The 12,580-nt window shown below is 33.1% G+C and overlaps 2 protein-coding genes across 19 annotated transcripts in view; one reads left to right on the forward strand and one right to left on the reverse strand.

Moving 5' to 3' along the window:
• Window positions 1-12,580, reverse strand: part of LOC113656997 (butyrophilin subfamily 2 member A2-like) — a 251,138-nt gene that overhangs the window by 192,283 nt on the left and 46,275 nt on the right. For 2 of the 7 annotated variants that reach the window (XM_047813703.1, XM_047813708.1), the window contains one exon: window positions 4,993-5,013. In XM_047813703.1, coding sequence (XP_047669659.1) covers window positions 4,993-5,013 — 21 coding nt within the window. Of the gene's footprint in view, window positions 1-618; window positions 646-2,781; window positions 2,806-3,230; window positions 3,258-3,525; window positions 3,553-3,987; window positions 4,015-4,992; window positions 5,014-5,397; window positions 5,425-6,990; window positions 7,093-7,339; window positions 7,619-7,831; window positions 8,183-10,178; window positions 10,303-12,580 lie in introns of those variants that run through there. The other 5 variants (XM_047813734.1, XM_047813749.1, XM_047813801.1 and 2 more) reach the window with 5 other exon arrangements.
• The window catches only part of LOC113661210 (butyrophilin subfamily 1 member A1-like), a 322,944-nt gene that overhangs the window by 82,896 nt on the left and 227,468 nt on the right, over window positions 1-12,580 (forward strand). The window lies entirely within an intron of this gene.

Genomic DNA, 12,580 nt, shown 5'->3' on the forward strand with positions numbered 1-12,580 from the left:
GCATGTCACATATAATAGTCATGTCTTCAAACAAAATTGTATTTGACAAAGAAATTTGACACTGCTTTATAAAATATTTATGCTATGCTTATGAATGTATTTTAAAAGCACGATGCAGGTGGCCTTAAAATGATGTTACCCTTTCTTTCTTTCTTTCTTTCTTTCTTTCTTTCTTTCTTTCTTTCTTTCTTTCTTTCTTTCTTTCTTTTCTTTCTGATCATGAATTGATTTATAAACATTAATGGAATTTCATTGCAGATTCCTATAATATTGTTCTGATATACCAAATGCTTAATGAATTTAATAAAATTAAATAAATAATTTCCAGTAATATTTTGAGTAGATTAGATCTGTACCTACATCACTACAGCAGCATAAACAACCTCGCAAACATAAAAAGAAAAATATTGCAGCTGCCTATGATGTAGATGTAGCTCAGCAGTAAAGGTAAAGGTGTAGCTCATTCACCATCAGATTTCTTATAACCACAATCTCTCCTGGTGAAATCTCAGCATTAAAGCAGCAGTATAACATGCAGTGCTGATGACAGAAACTCATGATCTCATCTCACAGTGCTTCAGACACTATAAAGTAGTTAAGAAGTTCAGGTATAATTACCATCTTCCAGTCTCTGTATCTGCCTCTCTGAAAACAGACAATATTAAAATATTAATATTACACTTATTAGTCAGATATAGTTGAAGAGCTGACAGCAGAAATGTGGTGACTAAGACATTGTGCTCACCTACATGCAATATTATTCTACAAAATAATGTAATCCACTAACTTACATACAGGGGAAATATTTGCCCCGTTACTGAGTCCTTTTGCCTTTCACATACAGTATAACAGTTTCATATCTTCAAACAAAATTAAATTTTTAACGTTACTGTACTGTATCAGGGTTGTGTTTTATATTACAGATGTATCTCAGTCTACCTCAGTGTTATTTATGTTTACAAAACACTGCACATATTTTAAAACACTTTATTCACCAGAAGGTGAACAGCTAGTGAACTTCCTAGCACTAAACTTGCACTATATTCTCAGGTTTCTCTGTTTATATTTAACACTTTGCACAATTTTATTACACTTTATTAAGCATTTCTTACATTTTCTATCAATTTGCACCTTAAATGTTGAGAGATAATTGTTAAGTGTTAATTGTGACTTTTTAGACTTATGTTTACATTTTAATTATTTGAGTTTTCCTGGTTGTTGACATTTCTGTCTTAATAACTGAGGGGATTCTGATCAGAGAAGGTTAAGTTTAAAATAAAAAGGTTTAAATGTAATATGTTTTTCTCCTAGTCATTATTTTAGTGGGTCATAAAAAATATCAATATCGACCGATATGAAACACTGATATTGTGATATCAGTTTTCGGCCATATCGCCCAGCCCTATTCTGGCATGTGCATTTAATAAATAAAAATCTGTGTACAAATGTACTGACCATTCAGTTCCATGTCTTGTAAGAAGTAGATGTCATTAATAAACCTCACAGAAGGCAGGTGAACACATTTTTGCCCTACACTGTGGTATATATCTATTATAGGGCATTCTTATTGATTTTATGAAGCCCATATGACTGCCAGACAAATCATTTTAATGATCTCAAACTAAAGTTTTAAACAAATTTATATTCATTACATTCTATATTCTCCAAGTGTCAAAATTTTTTAGTTTGTAAAAATTCTCATCTCAGATATCTTAGATCAGTCAACTTATTATAATAATTTCAGTAAACAGTTAACACTGTCTTAAACCCATTTTAAACACTTTTTGTGTGAAACCTACATCACTACAGCAGCATAAACAACCTAAGAAACTTCCCAGATACCTTTGTGATGACATTTATTTAGTGTGAAATAACTGAAGACACGTCTCACTATTTAACACATTTTAATTGTCTGTCTATTGGAGGTTGGAGTCTGTTGATCATTTCATACATGTTCTATCTATAATTTGTTTAATCAATATGTTCTTTAAAGCACAAAACATCTTTCTCACCTGTGTTCTCCTTGTTCTTCATCACTGAAGATAAAACAAATTTGTTTGAAATAATTTAAGCCCTCATTTGAGCCAATCGGTGCTTGTATGGCAGAGATAGACGGCTGAGAAGCCAATGGTGGCATGACCTCATTTTTGGGAACCCGCCTTTGACTGACAATTACTCCTTCCAATAGCAATGAAATATACAGCTGTTTAGCCAATAAGCAGACGATTCCAACGATATGCAACATGCCGTATGTTCTTTGCCTGTGTCTGCGTGAACTGGATGCGCAGAAGAATTCTTGCGTAATCCCTGACCTTTTGTCCCTCTCACAGCTCAGGGTGACAAGTTACAGGCCTGTTTTCACACCAGAGTGATAGAGAGAGAGTCTAGGCTTATTTATGGCTTGTCAGACTGAGCCTGCAGCCTTTTAATTCAAAGTTATATAGTAAACAAGTACACAAAAACGCTGCACCCGACGACCAGGGCCGTAGAAAAATATTTTTATTGAAGCCATTTTGGGGTCTTTTGACTTGAAATTTTTTTTGGTGAAAGCCAAGACATGTGGCTATGACTCTCAGTTGTTGGTTTGTCCCTAACATGTTCCAGAAAAATAAGATTAATCAGTTTATCAGGTAAACAACCCAGGCGGAAATGAAAACCTGCATTCAAACCCCTGTAACTTTGTGCCAGTAAGGCCTAGAATCAATCTGATCATTTCATAGATGTTCTATCTATAATTTGTTCAATCAATATGTTCTTAAAAGCACATAAAATCTTTCTCACCTGTGAACTCCTTGTTCTTCATCTCTGAAGATAAAACAGATTTGATTAAACACATTTATTTAAACAAATATTTTTTAAATATTTTAAACCACAAATGTATAAAATGCTAGCTCACCTAGTTCATAATTTTAATCAAAGTAAGTCAAAATAGCAAATGTAAGGTATCAACTAAAATTATACTAGTAAACTGTAGTCAGTGTTTACACTCAACAAAACCTATTTTTAAGGAGGAAAAATATTGCTGCTGCCTATGATGTAGATGTAGCTCAGCAGTAAAGGTAAAGGTGTAGCTCATTCACCATCAGATTTCTTATAACCACAATCTCTCCTGGTGAAATCTCAGCATTAAAGCAGCAGTATAACATGCAGTGCTGATGACAGAAACTCATGATCTCATCTCACAGTGATTCAGACACTATAAAGTAGTTAAGAAGTTCAGGTATAATTACCATCTTTCAGCCTCTCTATCTGCCACTCTGAAAACAGACAATATTAAAATATTAATATCACACTTATTTACTTCTGACCACACACACACCCTATCTGTAAAATTCTCAGTAAACAGTTAACATACCTTTGTGATTACTTTAATTCAGTGTGAACACATAACTGAAGACACGTCTCACTATTTAACACATTTTAATTGTCTGTCTGTTGGAGGTTGGAGACTGTTGATTGCTTCATAGATGTTCTATCTATAATTTGTTCAATCAATATGTTCTTAATAGTACAAAAGTCTCTCACCTGTGAACTCCTTCTCAGTCTTCATCTCTGAAGATAAAACAGATTTGATTATTTAAACTATTTATTTATTTAAACAAATTTGTTTGAAATATTTTAAACCACACACACAAATGTATATAATGCTAGTTCGCATTCATCATTTTAATCAAAGTAATTAAAAATATCAAATGTAAGGTATCAACTAAAATTATACTAGTAAACTGTAGTCAGTGTTTACACTCAACTAAACCTATTTTTAAGGAGGAAAAATATTGCAGCTGCCTATGATGTAGATGTAGCTCAGCAGTAAAGGTAAAGGTGTAGCTCATTCACCATCAGATTTCTTATAACCACAGTCTCTCCTGGTGAAATCTCAGCATTAAAGCAGCAGTATAACATGCAGTGCTGATGACAGAAACTCATGATCTCATCTCACAGTGCTTCAGACACTATAAAGTAGTTAAGAAGTTCAAGTATAATTACCAACATACAGCCTCTTTCTCTGACACTCTGAAAACAGACAATATTAAAATATTAACATTACACTTACTAGTCAGATATAGTTGAAGAGCTGACAGCAGAAATGTGGTGACTAAGACATTGTGCTCACCTACATGCAATATTATTCTACAAAATAATGTAACCCACTAACTTACATAGAGGGGAAATATTTGCCCCGTTACTGAGTCCTCTGTTTTTGCATGTCACATATAACAGTTTCATATCTTTAAACAAAATTTTATTTGACAAAAATTAAAATAGTAAATAAGAAAATAGTTTTAAACAGTTTAAACTTTTAACAGTTTTAAAAGATAATTTCATTCACTGTCAGAAAACGTTATCCAATACCAACTGGTCCTGTAGGAACAACCTCATAGATTAAAAATCTGTATTAGACTCAAGCTCCATTAAAATGTGTACAAATGTACTGACCATTCAGTTCCATGGTCTTGTAAGAAGTAGATATCATTAATAAACCTCACAGAAGGCAGGTGAACACATTTTTGCCCTATACTGTGGTATAAATCTATTATAGAGCATTCTTATTGATTTTATGAAGCCCATTTGACTGCCAGACAAATCATGTTAATGAGCTAAAACTAATGTGTTATTCATAACATTCTATATTGTCCAAATGTAAAAAAATTTCAGTTTGTAAAAACTCATATCTCAGATCAGTGAACTTAATATAATAATTTCAGTAAACAGTTAACATTGTCTTAAACCCATTTTAAACACTTTTTTGTGTGAAATCTACATCACTACAGCAGCATAAACAACCTCACAAACTTCCCAGATACCTTTGTGATGACATTTATGTGGACACATAACTGAAGACACGTCTCACTATTTAACACATTTTAATTGTCTGTCTGTTGGAGGTTGGAGTCTGTTGATTGTTTCATAGATGTTCTATCTATAATTTGTTCAATCAATCAAAATATCAATCATTAATGTTCTTAAAAGCATAAAAAAAATCTCTCTCACCTTTGGACTGCTTCTGAATCTCTGTGGATAAAAAAAATTGATAAAACAAATTTGTTTAGAAATATTTTGTGGAAATTCTATACAAATCAAAAATGATTAGCAAATATCAAATGTAAGGTATCAACTAAAATTATACTAGTAAACTGTAGTCAGTGTTTACAATCAACAAAACCTATTTTTAAGGAGGAAAAATATTGCAGCTGCCTATGATGTAGATGTAGCTCAGCAGTAAAGGTAAAGGTGTAGCTCATTCACCATCAGATTTCTTATAACCACAGTCTCTCCTGGTGAAATCTCAGCATTAAAGCAGCAGTATAACATGCAGTGCTGATGACAGAAACTCATGATCTTATCTCACAGTGATTCAGACACTATAAAGTAGTTAAGAAGTTCAGGTATAATTACCATCTTCCAGCCTCTCTATCTGCCTCTCTGAAAACACACAATATTAAAATATTAATATTACACTTATTAGTCAGATATAGTTGAAGAGCTGACAGCAGAAATGTGGTGACTAAGACATTGTGCTCACCTACATGCAATATTATTCTACAAAATAATGTAATCCACTAACTTACATACAGGGGAAATATTTGCCCCGTTACTGAGTCCTCTGTTTTTGCATGTCGCATAAAATAGTTATATATGTTCGAACAAAATTGTATTTGACATAAATTAAAATAGTAAATAATTAAATAAATTAATATTTTAAAAGATAATTTCATTCACTGTCAGAAAAAATTATACAAAACCAACTGGTCCTGTAGGAACAATCTCATTAAAGTGAATATATGTATTATTCTCACTTAATGACATTAAAATCATTAATTAGTCAGGCATGTGCACTTCATAGATAAAAATCTGTATTAGACTAGAGCTCCATTCATAATGTGTACAAATGTACTGACCATTCAGTTCCATGTCTTGTAAGAAGTAGATATCATTAATAACCCTCACAGAAGGCAGGTGAACACATTTTTGCCCCACACTGTGGTATATATCTATTATAGGGCATTCTTATTGATTTTATGAAGCCCATATGACTGCCAGACAAATCATTTTAATGATCTAAAACTAAAGTTTTAAACAAATTTATATTCATTACATTCTATATTCTCCAAGTGTCAAAATGTTTTAGTTTGTAAAAATTCTCATCTCAGATATCTAAGATCAGTCAACTTATTATAATAATCTCAGTAAACTGTTAACACTGTCTTAAACCCATTTTAAACATAAAATTATAAAAAAATTATAAAACAAATTTATTTTGAAATATATCAAAAATGATTACGCACTGCAACACTGACAAGATTGACAGATTGGTCACTGTGTTGTGGTTAAGCTATAAAATGTATAGAGTCTGTAGATTGTGGATTGTAATTTTCTCCCTATATAATGGGAATAAAAAGTCTTCACACCCCAGTTAAAATGACAGATTTGTGATGTGATGTAAAAAGATAAACTAAAATAAAACATTGAGAGAGTAATCAGTACTTGTCATATATTCCTGCAGCTCCTTTAATGTTGCTGCATGTCTCTTAGCAGCTTCCTTGGTAAGTTTTTGTGTCTTGACAATTTACACATTTTTGGAGGGAAATCCTGTTCTTAGTGATGTGAAAAAATCCAGCTGATCTTTATTTTGAATTAATCAGAATAATGTAATTGATGACAGCTTTATGATAATTACTTTTTAAAATGAGATTGAAGGTGATTGGTTTATTCTGAAGTCAGCCAAATACCCAAATGTAAAACATATGCAAACTGGTTCTTGTAACTTAATTTTTTTTTTTTTTTTTTACAAATTTATGTTTTTCTATTTGTCTTTGCGTAATTTTTAAACTTTTACAATTTTACAATGATGAAAGTATTTTTATATCCATTGTAAATTTATGTACTGTGTAAAAAGTTCTATCGCAATTAAGTCTAAAATGGCTGTTTTATAATCTGCAGTATAACTTAATGTTGTGGTGTTATTATATAAAGTTAATGAAATTGTACCTTTCTTGTGACAAACAACTGCAGTTACGATCAATCCAACAGCAATAAGACATGCTGAAACTGAAATCCCAACATTCCACTTCCAAGCACCAAAGACTTTACCTAAAATAAACCACATTTATCACATATTTTAAACCATTCAATTAATTTATAGGTACAATGTGTATTATTACACACAACAGTGTTGCAGTTATTGTTAATAGTTATTATAAAAATAACATGTAAGTTCAGATGCATAAATGGTGTTCACCAAGCTCATGTCATTATTTATTACCTTAATCTGTAATGATTACAGTAGAATGTAACAATCTAACTTAAGTATAAAAGTTTTATGTTCACAGACACTTACTATTGATGATAATCTCTGTCTCCATCATATGATGTTGTTGCTGAAGTCTGCAGTAAAACCTGTTAGAGTCGCTATAATCATAAACAGAGATGCGGCTTTTCACATTGAAGCCCTCAGTGTCTCTGTGTATCTGTGTATCTTCAGCAGTCAGAGTGACTCCTTCTCTGTCCAGCCACAGAACAACAGGTTCAGGGTTCCAGCCTCTGGACTCACACACTAGATTAATCCCTCCTGAGTTATCATAACTCTCCATCATTATCACTGGGTGGCTTCCCTGAGCTACAGACAATAAAGAAAAAAAATAATATTAGATTTTAATGATACAAACAGACAGTAATAAACATCAACTAGAAAAGAAAACATCAATAATAATAAAACAACAGTTATGAAATCTTCCCAACTGAGGTTCAACACTAAAACTAAAACCAAGACAAGGCGAAATGTAGTTTTTCTGAAATTTTGTGAAACCTTCATCACAGAAATTGATCTTACCCTCTACAATGACCTTCACAGTGATGTCATCGTACAAGGATTTGTCCTCAACAAGACACTTATATTCTCCTTCATCAGAGACTCTGAGATCTGACAGTTTGAGTGAAGTGTTGCCTTTCTGTAGCTCCTCTTTATACAGTGATGTTCTTCCTCTATAGGACTGAGCCTGACCATCATTTTTGTCTTCATGATCCCTATAGAGATGCACTAATGAGTCCTTTACATCGAATTTGAACCACTCTACTCTCATGTCCACAGCACTGGTGTTGGGTTTGATAAAACAGGGCAGAACCAGATCTTCACCAGCTACAGCAACAAGAGGCTCTTCTGGACCAATAACCTGTAAACTCTCTGTATTGTGGTGAAAAAAAAAAGAGCAAATACAATATATCACTATATTCTGTGCATTTAACATGACTGACTTTATTTAATTGTATACATTAATTTTAAATATAGAAGCAGGTTTTTACATATTTTTACAGAAAAACACTTGTTTTTGTCAGAAAAAATATATATAATTTTTATGTAGTACAAAAAACATTTAAGGTCACATTAAAGAAATACAGGTCATTCGTGGCAAACATTAAAGTTAAATACATGTTAATAGTTTCCAACAGTCACGTATCAGAGTCACACAGTTCTGGTGGATGAATGATATTCTGATGTAAAATAGATATAAATCAACAAATTAATTTAGAAAAATACATATTTTGTTTACAAAAGTTTACAACTAATTATAAATCAAATAAAACATGTGAATGGGGAAAATGTGACTGTAACTTGAACTGTTACGTGGTTGATGGTGCCACATGGGATAAAAAAGGACACAGGAAGAGGAAATAGAGGTTGTAGGGTAACCTGTATTTATATTACTTTAACATTATGAATTTGCATTAAGAACAACTTACATAAACGCAGTAAGACTAAGACTGATAATACTAAAATAAACTGTTAGAACTGAAGTAAAATAAATAAAATGCTCTGCAAAGTAGTTCTGCTGTCTTCATGTGCTATAGGAATTATTGTAAGTAAGAATTTCCCCAATAGGAAGTGTATTGTATTGTCTGTTTGCACTGTCTCATGTCTTGCACTGTTTTTGTCTTGCACTGTTTTGTCTTGCACTGTTTTTGGCTTGCACTGTTTTGTCTTGCACTGTTTTTGTCTTGCACTGTTTTTGTCTTGCACTGTTTTTGTCTTGCACTGTTTTGTCTTGCACTGTTTTTGTCTTGCACTGTTTTGTCTTGCACTGTTTTTGTCTTGCACTGTTTTTGTCTTGCACTGTTTTTGTCTTGCACTGTTTGAACACGTTTGCACACATGCACTTTATATGAACAGGTTAAACTTACTTAAGTACTCCAAGGTTTTCCCAGTACTTTTGTGATAAAAAAATGTACAAATAGAGTTGTATTAAATCTTTTACAAGCAGTTTACCCAAAAACCTTATTATTATGTATCCATCTGCTCCTTTTTCTACAAAGGCTTAGAAAGTTAAATGAGATTTATCGCAGAAACAAGTTTTTAAGACTAAAATTCAATCTTGATGTGAATAATTGTGTATTAATATATTATAAATTGTGTAAAATTGTGAAACTATTATTGAAAGTTTAGACATTTCTTTCTTTGTGCATTTGTACAACCCTTTTGGAGAGATGTACAGAACTGGTTACAATCCAGAGAGATTATACTTCCACCCCTTACAGTGCAGCTAATCAAGTTTTTATTGGAGAACAAACATTTAAATTTTGTTTTTAACTTTTTTGTTATTAAATACAGACAGAAAGCCTTTCATTCACTTCTCTGATGTTGGTGAAAACATTATTATTGTTGCTATTTGTTAAGGCCACAAACTCACTTAACCTGTCTAAAATTATATGTCTTTACAGTAAGAGGTAATCAGTAGAGAAATAATTCACACGTGTTCTGTCCTGTTCACTGACCACGAGGCACTTGACCGTGAATGACATCATATAAACACCCCCCCCCCCCCCATAATAATTTATTTACCTGCAGATGTCGGAAACGCAAATGCAAAAGGAATTGTGATCACATTTAAGTTTTGTCAGGTTCTGTACACGACACCAAGTGAAATAGCAAATGGTGAATTTCTATTGAGATTAAAATATGTCAGGGTTGTAACTCGAAAGACAGGAAATTCAACTGCAGATGAACTTTGTTTTTCCATTTGAAATGTAACATAAATTGTGCCTTAAAGTAAACTATAATTTTTAATGTTGCCAATCCACAAACAAAACAAACACACACAAACACACACACAAATACACACACACACACACACACACACACACACACACACACACACACACACACACACACACAGTTTTCATACCTGATCGAGATTCAATAAAGCTGACAAGAATAAGAGTCACACACCAAAGCATTTTCCCTGATAGACAGTGTATCGTAAGACGACGCTAGAAGCTTCTTTGTCCGAGTCAACACTTTTATTTTCATTTTGTATCACGTGATACCTTTTCATTAGTCACACCTTTTTTCTACAGAAGCCTCCTCTTTGTCTCTTCCTGTAACTTTGCTGCACATTGAATTGGTTAAAACTAATTTCTTTAAACATGATTAAAAATTAAGCCCAAAGGTTTAATGTGTTGAAAAAATCTGTTTGAAAAACTTTATGATTCAGTGAAGAGGAGCTTAATGGCTTAAAGGCGAATATATGATATTAAGCAGACATTGTGTAATTGTTCATAACTTTTCATAATATAGAATATATATAATTGTGTTTTTTTATTGCTTTCCCTCTGTAACAGATTGTTTATTATTTACAGGATAAGTGATCATGATATTGTGCTATTTCGGTTGATGAAACTTTTCTATTTTAACCATCTGATATTGATTTCCTAGTGAATTATCATAAAAACTCTAATATTTAATATTTAGACCAGAATTTAAGTTTATAGTCACAACCATAAACACTATGGAGTGAGCTCCAGTGGTACAGGAAATTAGCAAAAAAAGTAATGGCAAGATGAATGCAGCATGTTATCAGAAAATACTAGACAGTTTGCATTCTACAGCATGAAAGCTGAACAAGGAAAGCTCTCGGATGTTCCAAAATGACAATGATCCAAAGCGTGAGGCAGGATTGACCCTCCAATGGCTACAGCAGAAAAAGGTGAAGGTTTTGGAGCCCATTACTGTATCCGCCAGTTTAGGGAGATCTCAATTGTGCAGTTTGTGCAAGGCAGCCCAAAAAAATTATTAGGACATTATTACATTATTAGGAAGAATGGACAGCTATACCAACTGAGAGAATTAAAGACTTAATGCAGAATTATTACAAAAGTCTGCATGACATCATTAATGCCGAAGGGGGAAATACACCATATTTACTGTAGTACTAAAGGTATGCAAGCTGTTTAACAGCGATTATTTTCTTTTTTGTTATGTTTTATTTGATGATTGTGCCATTCTGTTATGCCTTACATATTAACTTGAGTCCTATAAGCAATAAAGTACATTTGTTTTGCCTTCTCACTTATGTTTTATTTATAAAATAGTACACATCTTGCAAATTCTCCCAATGTATGCCAACTGCAATAGCACAACTGTATGTTGTTATTACTTGCTGTTGACATTTCTTTCGTACATCAAATATTACAGTGTTATAAAAAAAACATATTTACAAATCGTTCAATTGATGCCTTTAACAAAACTAATAATTTGATAAAATGATTGCGAATCATCTTTAATGATTATTACAGAAGTCCTTTAAACTTTATAAATAACTTAAAAATGTATAATGTAATGCTGAACACACAGTGAAGTCCAAAAGTCTAAGAATCATAAAGTTTAATAATATAATGATGTATATATAAATATGTATGTATATATATGTATATAGTGATGGCAGAGCAAAGTGGCATTCACCCTCTTCCTGAGAAACAGGCTCAGCAGAGAGAGAGAGGTAAGTAAACCCCATAGAGGATCTAATGCACTGTCTCCTCTTTTCTTTATCATTACAAATCCCTCATGCTACAGGAAGCATCACCACCCTCACAAGTCGCTCAGGTTTGCAGACTCCCTCTTGTTACTTTCTCCGCTTCAGTGATTCCTGGCAGCAGCGTAACAACTCGTCAATTCATGTTAGTGCAAAAAATGAGACGGACAAAATGACTGATTCATCTTGTTCTTTTACTCGTTATCGTGTGGTCAGGGTTTACAGTGAAAAACAGCTCCCGGGTGGACTGACTTGACTTGAGTGAACTTTAAACAAAGCAGAGTACAAACTTTCGCCCTGATTTCACCTACACAGCACACAGTGAGAGCGCACGTCACCTCAGCACATGTCGCGAACTACATTACCCACAATGCACTTCAATGTGGACTACAACACCTAGATAGCGATCTTAAAGCGGCAGCTCCTATTTGCCCTCTCCCACAACACCACCCCCACTCCGGATGGTGCTTAAACTTAACACCACTCCAGCACCATGACATGAAGGATACAAAATACATCAACACACACCTTAACAAAAATATTACCTTAGATTCACAGTGTTATTAGAAGGCAGAAATACATCCAACACAATGTCTACCCATATTTCTTTTTTTAATGTTTGTTTTCTTTCCTTTTTTTCCTCAGCAATCCGTATAGGCCCCCAAAGTATACAGTCCATTCAAGCAGCTCCACTCAATGGAGGCACTGGACAATATATTACAACCCCCATGATGGTGTAAACAGTCCATAACGTTGAAGGATATCACAGTGTTGGT

The sequence above is a fragment of the Tachysurus fulvidraco genome, chromosome 1 (genome assembly GCF_022655615.1).
Source record: "Tachysurus fulvidraco isolate hzauxx_2018 chromosome 1, HZAU_PFXX_2.0, whole genome shotgun sequence".
In the NCBI taxonomy this organism is placed as follows: Eukaryota; Metazoa; Chordata; class Actinopteri; order Siluriformes; family Bagridae; genus Tachysurus; species Tachysurus fulvidraco.